Source organism: Ictalurus punctatus, chromosome 1 (assembly GCF_001660625.3).
Source record: "Ictalurus punctatus breed USDA103 chromosome 1, Coco_2.0, whole genome shotgun sequence".
NCBI classification, from domain to species: domain Eukaryota; kingdom Metazoa; phylum Chordata; class Actinopteri; order Siluriformes; family Ictaluridae; genus Ictalurus; species Ictalurus punctatus.
The window spans coordinates 30,627,827-30,641,540 of record NC_030416.2 but is presented as its reverse complement, the minus strand read 5'-3'; the positions used below and the strand labels follow the sequence as shown (position 1 = coordinate 30,641,540).

General features: G+C 41.0%; 1 protein-coding gene across 4 annotated transcripts in view; it reads left to right on the top strand.

Annotated features, from left to right (window-relative positions):
* Positions 1–249: 249 nt before the first annotated feature.
* Positions 250–13,714, top strand: part of pard3aa (par-3 family cell polarity regulator alpha, a) — a 433,956-nt gene continuing 420,491 nt past the window's right edge. For 2 of the 4 annotated variants that reach the window (XM_047158283.2, XM_017479944.3), the window contains exon 1: positions 250–725. In XM_047158283.2, coding sequence (XP_047014239.1) covers positions 606–725 — 120 coding nt within the window. In that variant the 5' untranslated portion in view covers positions 250–605. The remainder of the gene's footprint in view (positions 726–13,714) is intronic. The other 2 variants (XM_047158282.2, XM_017479951.3) reach the window with 1 other exon arrangement.

Sequence of the window (13,714 nt, the reverse complement as noted above, 5' to 3'; positions counted from 1 at the left end):
TAGTTCCAGAACCAGCATATTCATTCTAAAGCTAGGTAAAGCTATATAAAACGAGAATTTATAGTATAGGTTTTAGAATGAACAGGATTAGGATTTTGGGATTGTGAGTAGTTTATGGCGCATGCGCGGCTGCTCGACGTTATGAAATGTACTTGATGTTTGTGCATGTTATAATCACACAGAGTGTGTGTGTGTGTGTGTGTGTGTGTGTGTGAGAGAGAGAGAGAGAGAGAGAGAGAGAGAGAGAACGAACGACTGACTCCAGAGTATTGAGCTGGTGAACTTTCAGTACTCAGAGCAGCCTGAGCGGGGAGTTAAAGTACAATCCTTAATAAACACAGCACTTTACGCAGTCCAGTCAACTCTCCCTCACATACACACACTCTCTCTCTCTCTCTCTCTCACACACACACACACGGCAGGCGTGAACAGGTGGGCTCTCACAGCACAGTGTTACCCATGGACGTGTTATGAGGATCAGCGCGCGCTGGAGGAGTCTCTGTGGATATGTGTTTTTCATGGCTGAGGCTTTGTGAGCTCCAGGAGCCGGCTACACTGTAACTCCGCGCGTTTGTTCCCCCTCTCCTGTTGTTCTGCCTGTGAATATGAAAGTGACGGTGTGTTTCGGTAGGACCCGGGTGGTCGTGCCGTGCGGAGACGGCAACATTAAAGTCCGGAGCCTTATCCAGCAGGCCATCATGAGATACAGGAAAGCCATAGCTAAGGTAAGCCATGTTTATGGAGCTTCTATGGATTAAAGCAGCGCGAGCGCCCGCCGTGGCGTGCAGTTTCACAACATGGCGCTTTTCTGGGACAAGAACAGGGAAGAAGAGGGAGAGAAAGGAGAAAGGCACACGTCCTGCCTTTTCTGACTGGAAAAAGGCGTCAAAGAAAGGGTTAGAAAGCTCACGTAACTCATATTTAAGGTGTCAGAAAGTGTTTAGAGGTTGAGTATGTAGTGTTTGTGACCTTGTTAGAGTCGCTACGTTGTAACAAAACAAATGCTGCTTTTTTGTTGTTGTTGTTCTTAGGAGCGACATGTAGCGTTGAAGGATAGTCTGTGAATTAATGTTTCTCCTCCGAGTCAGACTAGAAAACTTTTTTTCGAGTTAAAACACACTGCTTTCTCCTGCGTGTCCTTTCATAACCGGCGCCAAACTTAACTTCTCTCTCTCCCTCTCTCTCTCTCTCTCTCTCTCTCTCTGTGTGTGTTACTATCCCTCCCCCTCTCCCAACACAAGCTATTACACTTTTCCACACCTAACACAGTAAAAAATTTTTTTTATCCAGTTATGCTGTTTAACTACACTTTGAGCATCTGATCAGATTTCCTCCCAATAAAGGGAATGTGTGAAACTGTAACTCCTCTTGGCCCTGGAAACTTGGTTGCATCCTACACCACAGAAATACCCCCTACGAGGGTGATTTGTAGATTTGGCACTCTTCATGGCCTGCAAACAGAACAGCATTATGTCATCTCTTTAGTCCAGAGCTCATGGAGGAGGTCCAGGTTTCACTCCTGCATGTCTGGTCACACTCTCTGCAGGGGTCTTTTTTAAACTCATTTTTGCCTAGGTTCTTGATTCCTGTGTGTTTCCACCTGGTCTGTATGTGTGTTGAGAAATTGTGCATAGGAGGTGTTTGTCCTCTAAGCTGTAGGCTGCTTCTAATGCATGGATTGTTCAGAATGGTTCTTATGTTTTACTGTAATTCAGTGCAGGGTTGCCAGGTCTAAGTAAAATGTCCAGTTGAGCTACATCTGAAAAACTGCATGAAAAGACCTCTAATTAGCACCAGAAGCATGGGTGTTGCAAAAGGAGATGTATTTCCACCCATCAATCCATTCTTCATAGCGCTTGTCCAGCACAGAATTGTGGGGGAGCCTATGCCTGGGGACACGGGGCACAAGGCAGTGGACGTTCTGGAAGGTTGTTCCAACTCATCGCCGGGCTCAATCACACACATTCAGACACTACGGACAACTTAGAAATGCTAAGTCTACAATGCATGTCTTTGGACTGTGGGAGAAAACTGGAGTACCCAGAGGAAACCCCTGGGTTATCCTATCTTTGTATTTAAATTTTTTTTTCTTCAGTCCTTGTGTCTGAAACAAGTTCACCATGTTGTGTACACATTTCTAGTTTGCAGTATCTGTAATACGCCTTTTCATTATCTCACGGTACGCCTGTTATGCACTCCATCACATAATCACCCTTTCTTTCACCCAGACTTTCCAGTATAGTTTACAGTTCTATACAGTTTGAAATTCAATTGAGATGTTTAATTCAGGTTATTTGCTTTAACACAAAGTCTTGGTAGCTGCAGGCTATTTTTAAACTAGCCCAAACAAACGCCGCCTGCAGACTTTGTCTTTCCACCCATGACACTGTTCCAAAATGAGCCCAGTTTGGTAGAAAACCTGCGACCCTGGCAACCCTGATTTAGTGTCTCTACGTTCCTGTAGCAAATCCTCTGTCATGGCTTATCACATGCATTTATGTAACTTTAGCTGAAGGCAGCTCATTGAGATTTATGATTTGAGGATTTCGTTGATTTTAAAAAAAAAAAAAAAAAAAAAAAAAAGATCCTCTCTGGTCTGATTAGTGAAATGATAAGTTGGCTCGTTTATTTAAAAACAATGGTTAACGATGATTGCACAGAGAAATGTGCTTATTCTCTGCTTCAAGGTCTAAATCGATGCATCATCTACCAGTCGTCTTAATTAATCACCAGTGATTAAGAGTTAAAAGTTAACTGTTGTCACCGTTCAGTTCTGTTAGTTGCTTTGTGAAGCAAGGAATTTGTTCTAGCTAGATCTTTACAAATATTAGTTGAATATACCCCTGTCCTAAAGCCTGCTCCTAGAGTCAACTAATAAACAAGTCCTTTCTTAGGTGAGAGTGTTGTAGTGTTGTTGTGCAGGATGATTGCAGAAGCAGGATTGGGAAACACTCCCTCATCCTCCTGTGATTCAGGTCTTATTGGAGCTGCAGGTTTATTTGGAGATCTCCTGCTGTGCTGGCTAAGGAACAGCTTGTGTGAAATGTTTATTGATGAACGTAAGCACCTGATTGTTTAGTAAGAATTGTCTCTACTTGGCCAAATATCAGGGCTCTTGCACAGGCCTGGAAGATCTTAAAAAGTATGGGAATTAAAGGCACTTCTTTCCAGACCTGTATGGAAACTCGAGAAAATATTTGGGAGAAAGACTCAAGACACCAAGGTTCTGTTTCGGATGTTTTATTCTTGTAGGACTAGCATAGCCTAGAAAACGCATATCCAATTTCGGGGTTCACAATACCGTCCGTTCATTACCTTAAAAATAGCAAGACACAAAATAAAATTGAAAGTCATGAAAGTAAAATAAATAAAAAAAAATCCTTCTGGAACAAATCAAATAAACGTCTGGAATATTTTCAGGAGAAAATGGAAAGAAACTTGAATATAAATATCTTTGCTATTTTAAAGAGTGGAAAAGGAGGGATGAATTTTTGCTCCATGGCATGTGGTTAAGAGTTAATATGATGTTTCTATTTGCATTCAATATTAAACTTTATGCTTTTTATGTTCTCATGATTTTTTTTTTCTTCCACATCGGACCTGAACAGTGCAGTTAGTATTGCTATTTAAATGCTCTTATCACTGTGACTCTATACATCCTTCATAGGAGCGCTGTAACTGTTCAAACCTTAAGAATAAATAAAGCACAGAGGTCACTACCACCATCATCTTGGCTAATTAGTATACTCTGGGGGAAAATATACGCCCGTCACACCATTCCTCCAGCACTCATCCCCTCACATTCAGTTCCCAGAAATACTTCCCTAATCTTATTAATCACCAGCATGACACATCACACAAGGTTCCTCACAGTGTGATGCATTTCAGGCAAGTTCACACTCTCCTTTTTGCACTTTCACTGCCATTAATATTGTCATATTTAAGTGCTTTGGTGAACCAGTGCTAGTGTTTGCCAGTATATGTGTCTTCCCGCCCCCAAAAGAGCACTCGTAAGCTAAGTATGGAAAATTATTCGGAGGCCTTGCTCCCTGCATTCCTGTTAAAAAGCCTGGAAAAACTGCACAGGCCTCTTTGTGTGCTGGAAATACTTGGAAGGTTAGGCGTTCTCCCAGTGCCATGAGAGCAGAGTAAGTTTAGCGTTGGGTAGGTTTGATGATTTTTAAATTTTATTTATTTTATTTGTGTTTATTTTAGCCGTATTATTGGAGTATTGGTGAGTAAGTTGTATCTGTCTAACCTGTCACCCTTCAGGTAGTTCTGCCAATCAGATGGTTAATTTGGGAATAAACCAGCACAATGTAGTGATCATTTCCCCTTAAAATACGATCTAAACCATTTCAAAGCCACAAATCCTCTGGTACTATGAAACTTAATGTATATAAGAACAAGAAGCATATCAAACAAACGTTCTCCTTCTTGTCAAAGAGTCATACCATTACATGCATATTCTCACTAAAACAAATACACAAGGGCTTCTTCCATACTTGGGGAAATCGAACCCCAGACACAGTTGTAACGTACACTCTGGCTCGAGTGGCACTCCGAACTGTTGACTCGGCAGAACAGCGGCGACTTGGCAATCGATCACCTGAGTGTAGGATTTCCCAGTGGAGATCTCCAGGCTTCATCTACCCTGCACATGTTGTTTATTTATTTATATATATTTTTTTTTGAAGAGGAAGAAGCAGCCCACATCTATAATCATGCAGCATGTGCAGACGTTGATGAATTATGTAATCCTAGTTTATGACAGAACAACAATTAAGCTTGAGTAGCATTTAATTCAGTTACTTCTTGTCTTGTAGAGTGAGCGGTCTTAGCAGCTAGGTAGGAGGGATGGGGAAAAAATTGATTCTCAGCTCAATATTAGATTAAGCAGAAGATTGTCTTCAGTCTTTCTTATAATATTTGATCCACATTACGTCTGAGCTCTGTCTTACGGGACGTGAAGGCATTTTGGAATACCCAGGGTATATTTAGCTCTGGAAGACCACTAGCGGACTGAGGTTCTGAGCTAGTGACTAGACGTTTAAATCCCAAGAATTCCAGAGAGCCACTCTTATTGTTATGAATTGACGCTCAGTGGCTTGGGATGTACTCTTGACTTTCTATTATGAATAAATGTTATGTCTTTCGTTTAGTTTAATTCAACTTGGGGTAGCATTTGAATAGCTTTATCGTGTCATGATATTTATACATTTCTCTACATCTCCTACTTCATTATACATTTAAATGCCAGATGTTCATTGTTGTAGATTTTTTATTTTTTTTTGGTAAGAGTGTTAATCAGTTTAATAATGCTGGAATTAGCACTGATTCATGCACAGGTGAAATAAATGAGCCGTTTAAGCCGCCTGGATTGCTCGTATACAGAAGGAACCCCGGTGTTCAATGTGGAAGTTGGACATCGTTCGAATTAGCCCTAATTTTCCCCGAGTTGCACAGCTCATTTTTTCTTGATTGCACAAAAGGCTCCAGGTGAAATATTTGTGATGCTGTGAACTTTTTGACCCCGTCGTGTGGCCTGTGACCACGGAGTGAAACCTTAGAAACCATAAGAGAAAACGGTGATTACTGCAATCACTACTGAAGCGCTTAGTTCCTAAGAGCGAATTCTTTTAGAATCTGAGCAGGCAGTGCGTCTTGTGTTACAAAGCAGACACTCATTCAGGGGGAAGAAAAATTCTGAGCACAATGTACAACTTCAGACCAAATAAATAAATAAATAAATAAACGAGTCACGGTTTAAAACTCTGTATTCGAGATTGAAGAGTTTGGAGTTCAAGTTGTTTTGGTTGTTGAAAGGGCTTTGACCATCAAGTCCTCAGCTCTATGTTTAAATTACATTCACTTTTGGATAAAAATGTCTGCTAAGTGAATAAATGTTTTTGATCAATATAAAGAATGGCTTCAGGGACCTGACATACTTGAAGAGATGCTTGATGCGTGGCTCTGTGGCTGATATATGCAGCCATGTTCTGTGCACATTTTGTACATCCAGAGGATTAAATATTCTGTTCCTATAGAGCAGGTCAGAGTTGATACATTGTCAGTGCTGGAATAACTTTTGAACACAAACGATATTGCACAAGTTAAACAGGGAATATGGCAGTCCGTGATCATGTGAAGATACATTTGAGGTCATAAGTTTACATACGCCTTGAAGAATGTGCAAAATATTGTTCATTTAAAAAAATAAAAAATGAGCGGGATCATAAAAATGGCATTTAGTTTTTTTTTGTACGGCCCTGAATAAACCATTTCACATAACAGATGTTTACATATAGTCCACAAGAGACAATACTATCTGAATTTACACAAATGAACCAGTTCAAAAGTTTACATATGCTCGGTTATTAATGCTGTGTGTCGTTACCAGGATGATCAATGACATGATGTTTTTATGACTTGTGAGAGTTGTTCATGAGTCCCTTGTTTGTCCTGAGCAGTTAAACTGCCCACTGTTCTTCAGAAAAATCCTCCAGGTCCTGCACATTCTTTGCTTTTCCAGCATCTTCTGCATATTTGACCCCTTTCCAACAGCGGCTATATGATTGATTGCGATATCCATCGTACACGACTATTACAAAAGGTGCCAACGTTCACTGATGCTCAAGAAGGCAACACGATACATTAAGAGCCAAGGGGGTGTAAACTTTTGAACAGGATGATCGGTGTAAATTATTATTTAAAAAAAAAAATTTTTTCTTGTTCATTTAGTCATTTAGCCCTTCAGATGCTAAATAAGATGTTTACATGTTTCCCAGAAGACAAAATAATTTACCCCGATTACTCATCTTCACTTCTTATTTATTTATTTTGAACATTTTTCAGATTCTGTAAGGCATATGTAAACTTATCACCTCAACTGCAATGTGTAGAAACAAATAGAAACAGAAGCACTAATGTAGATGTTTTGACAGTGAACAGTATATTTCTATCATTGTAAATATGGCTACTTACCTGCACTGTTCACCATGCTGCTTCACATTGTTTACGTTGCTGTTGCACCATGTGGCAGTTCTTTTGTATGAACATAATCGTTGTGCAAAATGAATGCAGGGTAAGTGGCATCTAGTGTACTAAGTTTACTGACCTTGGCCTAAACTGACTGCCGGCTGTCCTGCTTGGTCTCTGTGCTTTGTCCTGTACCGTTAGCACAGTTTGGGCAATCTAAACATTTCACAGAAAGCACAAGTTCTTGCCAGCATGGTGCATCACCGCCCTAACATGTCCTTCCTTAGATACCTGCATGTTTTTTTTTTTCTTCCCTTTCTCCCCAAACACAACAATACTGAGTGTTGTAGCATTGGCCAATTGAGTAGGACAACTCGGCACTGATCAAGCGCGGTACTGGAAGGAGAAATGACTTGCCTTCACAGGAACACATGGTATGCAATTCACAGGGAAGTTTATGTGGACATTTCCACTTATAAAGCAAATGCAGACATGTTAGGACGTTGTTTTCAACAGCAGGATTATACGATACTGTGGAAATCAGGAGCCGCTCGGGAAACCAGACAGCTCATAGAAGCAAAATTATTTTCCTGCTTAGACTTAATCTATTGTGGTGTTAATTGCTAATCTGCAAGATAAACAAACCAGGGTCTCACGATCTCCAGCTATAATCTATGCCCTCCATAATTTGAGCTCCGGTGTGATTAGACATGAATGTGCCATTAAATTCTCTCTTTTAGTTATTTATTATTATTATTATTATTATTATTATTATTATTATTTATTTATTTATTTATTTATTGTTGTTTAGATCAGCTCCAATACAAAAAGACCAGAATATCAGACCAGTGTGGTGCCAAAAGCAATGGCAGTTTCCAGTCTGTCTATCCAGTCAAAATTCTTGTGAATGCAGTCATCTTACAGAGAAATGTTTATGCAGACTCTCAGATTTTCCGTTTATGGCCGTTTTAAGACGCAAAATTTTACAGGTTTTAGGTCACTTAGAAGCTAATTTACTGAAGCACAACGCAAACAGTGTAACATGGTGGTGGTAGCACTGTGAAAGTTCTCTATAACGGCGCTTTTCCGCTGTACGGCACGACTCGACTCTGCTCGCTTTTTGGGAGCTTTTCACTGTGGCTAGTACCTGGTCTTTTTTTTTTTTTTTTGTACCACCTCGGTCGAGGTTCCAAGTGAGCCGAGCCGATACGAGATGTGAGCCACGCACTGAGGGAGCAGGGAATTCTCCTTAACGAGTGCTTCTGTGTTGTGCCTGAATAAATGTCATTTAATAAATATGTTGCGTATGGTAATATTCTGTTGATTGAAAATGATGCATCATTTATATCATTGCAGATAAAATTACAACAAAGATTTCTGTCTTAGATTTTTACATCTCACTCGTTACCGATTTCCAAACGGGCGTTTATCGAAGTCACTCCTGTCACGGACGAATGTAACTGGGTCATATCGAGCGCTACGTAGGGTCTTGAACGCCATTATTTTCCATCCTTAATAGGGTCCATGTTCAGTGAACAGGAAAGGAGTTTGGAATACGGCCTGACTGTGTGTTTGTACAGGGCTTCCTTCAATAATACATTATTCCTGCATGAAGGCGAGTGGAAGATGGCACCCACGCTGAGGCGGCACTAAACTGCAGTAGAAAAGCAAGCTCGGAAATGCGAAGTGAGCCGAGTCGAGCCGTACATCGCGGTGGGAAAGTGGCTTAAGGCCCTGTTTACACTAGTGCGTTTTTGTTTTAAAACGGGCGTTTTAAAATGAAAACGATCCTCGTCCACACTGGCGTTTCCGCTGTGTTTCAGAAACGATCTCCATCCACACTGCACGACCGAATACGCATGTCACATGACCGTTCATGCACACTGGGCATGCACATACAAGTGTAAACAGGAAGTTGGTTGCTAGTCCAAACTGGCAATCCATGTAGGACTTATGCGAGATTTGTTGCCCACTCAGGGGGTGAATGCGGGCGAAGCCACACCTTCGTTTACACTGAAACACGAGCCCGGAGTTTTCAAACTAAAACGGGGTCTTCCGCATTTCCAAAAGTCTCCGTTTTCAAGGGTGGAAAACGCCGGAGTATTGTAGACGACAGACGGAACCGTAGCACAAGTTAGATATTTTAAAATGAAAACGCACTAGTGTACACAGAACCTCAGAGATCATGGGGTGTGTGTGTGTTTGTGTGTGTGTGTGTTGGTGCATAGAGTTTATCCTGGATCACTTGGAAGTCACTTGGGATTAAAGTGTCTGCAGTTTATGTAAATGCATTGATGGTTATAATGCAGTGCATGACATTTCACTTGATTTTGACAATCCAGTTTGTTTTCTGTTCGGAAGTAGGCTTTTATGTCACCCTCTCGTCTCCTCTGCGCTCTGGAACTACACACTTTCGAAAGTATTAGCCATAGTGCTACTGTTTCTTCCTCTTGTCTTGTTTTAACTGCTTTCAGCTGTGTGTAAAAAGCCAGTTCAGAACGAACGTTGAACTTTTGTAGCTGCTAAACTTCATACTGCAAAACTGCAAAACATGTTCTTAGCTAAAAATACATCTGTGGCTAGCTAAATACCCTGAAATTTGTCTTTGCTCTGCTTTGCCCTGGGGTTGATTTTGACAAACCTTTACACTGGTGTTTGGTCTTTTTGATGGTTTTCTCCTTTTTTTTTTTTTTTCTCTTCTTTTTCTCTAGGTGTTCTTTTTCAAATGACTTAAGTTTCAGGCTGTGGCCCGTGTTTGTTTATCCCTTTAAATCGAAGTTCACGTCACTGCATGAAGCCAGCTGCTGTTTTTGTCTCATTCGTAACGCTAACAAGACAAACTGCACAAACGCTTGCTGTCGTGGATTTTTTCCCTCTCCTCCTCGGCAGTGCTGCGTCCAGAAGGGTCATGTAAGAGAGAGACTGTGGACGCACGACATTGCATTGAGTTAGTTATTTGTTTACGTTCACTTATTAATATTGTTTGTAGATTTATCCAGATATTACAAAAACGTTAGGCTTGTAGGAATTTATTAACAATTGTGCATAATGTCTGCCCCGTAATGAACTCTGGGTATTGTGCATTGTAATCCTGAATCTCACAAATGTCAACATTGGCACTGCTTCAACACATGGATCCAGTCTTGTGTCGTTCAGCTGTATGAGTCCTTGTCCCTGCCTCTGTTTTGAAGATGTGCTGTGAGCGTCTCTTTTTTTTTTTTGTGTGTGTGTGTGTGTGTGAGGCCTGTATGGATCAGTTCTGTGGAACAGGCGTGAAGAAACTCCCCCGTTAATTAGCACCCTCATCTTTGCCTTCTCATTTAACACAGGCTTGTAACTTCACGCCCTCTGTATATGTCTCCTTTTGTGCCTTTTGAAAAATCCTACATCCCTCTCCTGCTGGTGTTCACAAGCACTTCTAGTGTTCTTCAACCCTTTTGCTTTCCGGTTCCCCCCTTCTGATGGCTGCCTATCACACCTTATCCGTCTCACAGGCGCATGTGACCTTTGACCTGAGGCTTCTAGGAGTCCATCTAATACGAATTGAGTGGGTGAATCTGGCCCAGGCTGATCCAGGCTTGATCTTACACTGATGCTAGCCTGGAAGAGAACCCTCCTTTCATCTTATCGGTCTGGATAACAAAGAAAGGAGTCAAAGAGTGAGAGCTAATGATACAAGTGAAATGTTCCATAGCCCATTAACGATGAGCTTTATTTGGTAACGGCGGTTAGAATGAGCAGTTCCTGTTGCAAAGCAGAAATCTGTCTTTGTGCTATATTTCTCTGGCTGGCCCCGCTGCTGTTTATAAGTTGTGTTGGATACAACTAAGCAGCTGAAGGATGTGGAGGATTTTTCAACGACCTTACAGTGAACTCTCAGCTTTCCAAGTACCCCCAAAAGCCCTAACATTGCGCCATCACTTTCAACAGTATTATATGATTAGGGATGCACCGAAATTTCGGCCGGTGAAAACGGCATTTTCGGTTTTTGGCTGGAAATATATGCTGCATCAGATTTCACTCTCGATCTAGCCGACAGTTATCGTTGCAGTCTAACATTACTAGAGCCGCGGTTTTAAACAACATTTGATGGGGAGAAAAGGCCCCGTGCACGGGAATTGATACAGGCAGAGCTGGAGGTGTGAAACAAAGTGTGGCTGAGAAACGGGTGCGTACAAGTGATGAGGGCGCAAACTCCCTCGCTTTCTGACATGTTTGACGAGATTCTACAGGAAAGCGCTTGGATCCACAGCAGCGCAGTGATGCTTTCTAATGCTTGCACGGATCGCACGCAGGTATTCATCTGCCCCGAGCACCAGATCTCCTGACAGAAGGCCGAGCAACCTTTGTTCTTGAAGACAGGCCTGTTACTTTTTCTTAAATAGAAAACCGTCCAATTTGCTACGTGTATAGCGATTCCATTAAAATGCATTGTACTCCTGCAAAACTTTGTTCTTGACTTGAGGGTGCACCTGTTGTTTACAGTTTGAGGTGGGTTTTAGTTCTTATTGCTGCCGTTTTGCATAATAATCTTTAATTCACATGGAAATATGTTTACATAAGCAGAATAGAGGCCTAGTTCATTGCTCGACTGCCGTTTTGCATATTATAATAGTTTTCTAGAGCGTTACATTATTTGGATAATTGGATAAAAAAAAAATCGGTTAGATTTGATTGTTACAGAACTGAATGAAGAATTATATGTTTAATATTTTTGTTTTGGTGTGGTTAATTTCAATGAAAGTGTGACCCATTTTATTGAATTTAGTGGTTTTTCAATTCAGATTCATTAAAGTCATGAAATGAATTACAAAGTCTAATATTAATACAATTATACAAAAATCTGTTTTAAAATGGGGTTAAATAATTTTTTCGTGTAAAATAATGTTTAGAAAGATGCGTGTTGTAATGAAATTCCAAATTCCTGTTTTGACTTTGGTTAACGTTTTCCCTACGTCACCCATAATGCCGTTCGACTACCCCGTGGCACCACTTGGAATTCGTCTCTACCTATAAGGAACGATGCAGCAGCGCTTTAGTCCTTCAGTCTTTCCAGCTGTCTCACCTCCTCGTCCGTACCCTCCTCACAAACAGTTCAGCTTCCAAAGCTTTAACGCTAATACCACAGTCACCGCCATCGCGCTCGTCATCTCAGACGGCTAACCGTTCGAGCCGAGTCTCTGCTGTACCTAAGAGCAACTGTGTCGTACAGCATTCGTTGTCTCCATTACTTCTATATTGGATTTCTCATGAAGATGACGTCAAGCGTTTCTGGAAAATGGTGAGTGAGAAGAGAAGCTCTGTGTTGGTAATGAGGCAGAGGACTCCATGCAACTCCAAGTACTGAAATAACTTCCTGGACTATGTAGAGAGGTGTACCTGTAATGATAATGATTCTGAAACGAATGCTTGAGAGACATTCTGACTCTCTTGCCTTTCATCGTAGGCTATTTATTTATTTATTTATTTATTTATTTATTTGTGTGAGCAGCTAATCAGATTTTCCACGTTTTACCAATTCAAGTATCCTAATGGGATAGTACTTACTGATGTGCAAAACCTGCACTTCTACGAGTTGCTCTTTGAAGTTTTTCCTTTTTTTTTGGATACCGTAGCTCACACTTAGCCGCAGAGCTATCTAGCTAATAATAAATGTATTTTTGGACACTGATAATATCGACTCTTGATTGAAAGCTATTCAGATGTCATTATTACCCAGTTTGCATGCAAATCATAAAAGGGTTCACTATTACCACCTGCTTGTGTGGTGCACAGCCATCATCCACGTCAAATACCTGTAAGTTTGCTTAATGGTTTGCTAAAACCGGTACTGCATACTCCACATGCTTTAAAAAAAAAAAGAAAAGAAAAAAAGAGAGAGAGTACCGGAACTATTTTGCACTTCAAACATTGTTCGAATTCTTCCACTTTGCTTAAGTGTGTCCTTGCAGTAGGTTTGTTTAAGATGGGCAAATATGACTGACTAAAAACAGGCCTTTATGGAAATGTTTAAGTATCTCGCCAGTTCACCTGAGGTTCGTTGACATTATAGGAGTCGGGTTCAGTCAGAAAGCTGTGAAAAATAAAGACATGGCTTTATTTAATAAGAAATGTCATTATTGTTATTACAGAAGCTTGGCCGTGGCTCTGGGGTTATTGGGTTGAGCAATGTTATTGCAGTACAGACATTTTATACAACCGTTTTTCTTTCTTTTCTTTCTTTTTTTTTTTTTTTTTGACTTCGTGAGCCAGATATTTGGAGCATAGTAATCGCTGCTTTCCAATTTCTGCGGACCATGTGAATATGGTTTTCTAAAATACCGAGTTCCCATCTCCAAGCTAAGCCTTTGTGAGGGAACGGAGGAGAGCAGAAGCTCTGCCAGCACCTTTGGCGCTCTGAGTGAGGCCGCCTGCCAGCGAGGGAGGAGATGCCCGACTTCAGCTCCGCACTAAAACTTGACTTTGATCATGTTCACATTTGCTCAGTTCGTGCATGCGAAATTAATACGTTCCCTTCGCTCTCTTTTCATACTGTTTGATCTCTCAGTTTTATGGTAGGCTGCCCCTCTGCAATTCTAATCCCACTTGTAAGGAAATGCTTGAATTGAGAAATGATTTACTTTAATATCAGCTGTTAATGCCTGTGTACATGACCCGAGACGACTGCGGTGATTTAAGTGGTTTGCTTGCAACGAACGTGCTTACTCTAGATCTATAGTGTAGTTTCCATTTTGGT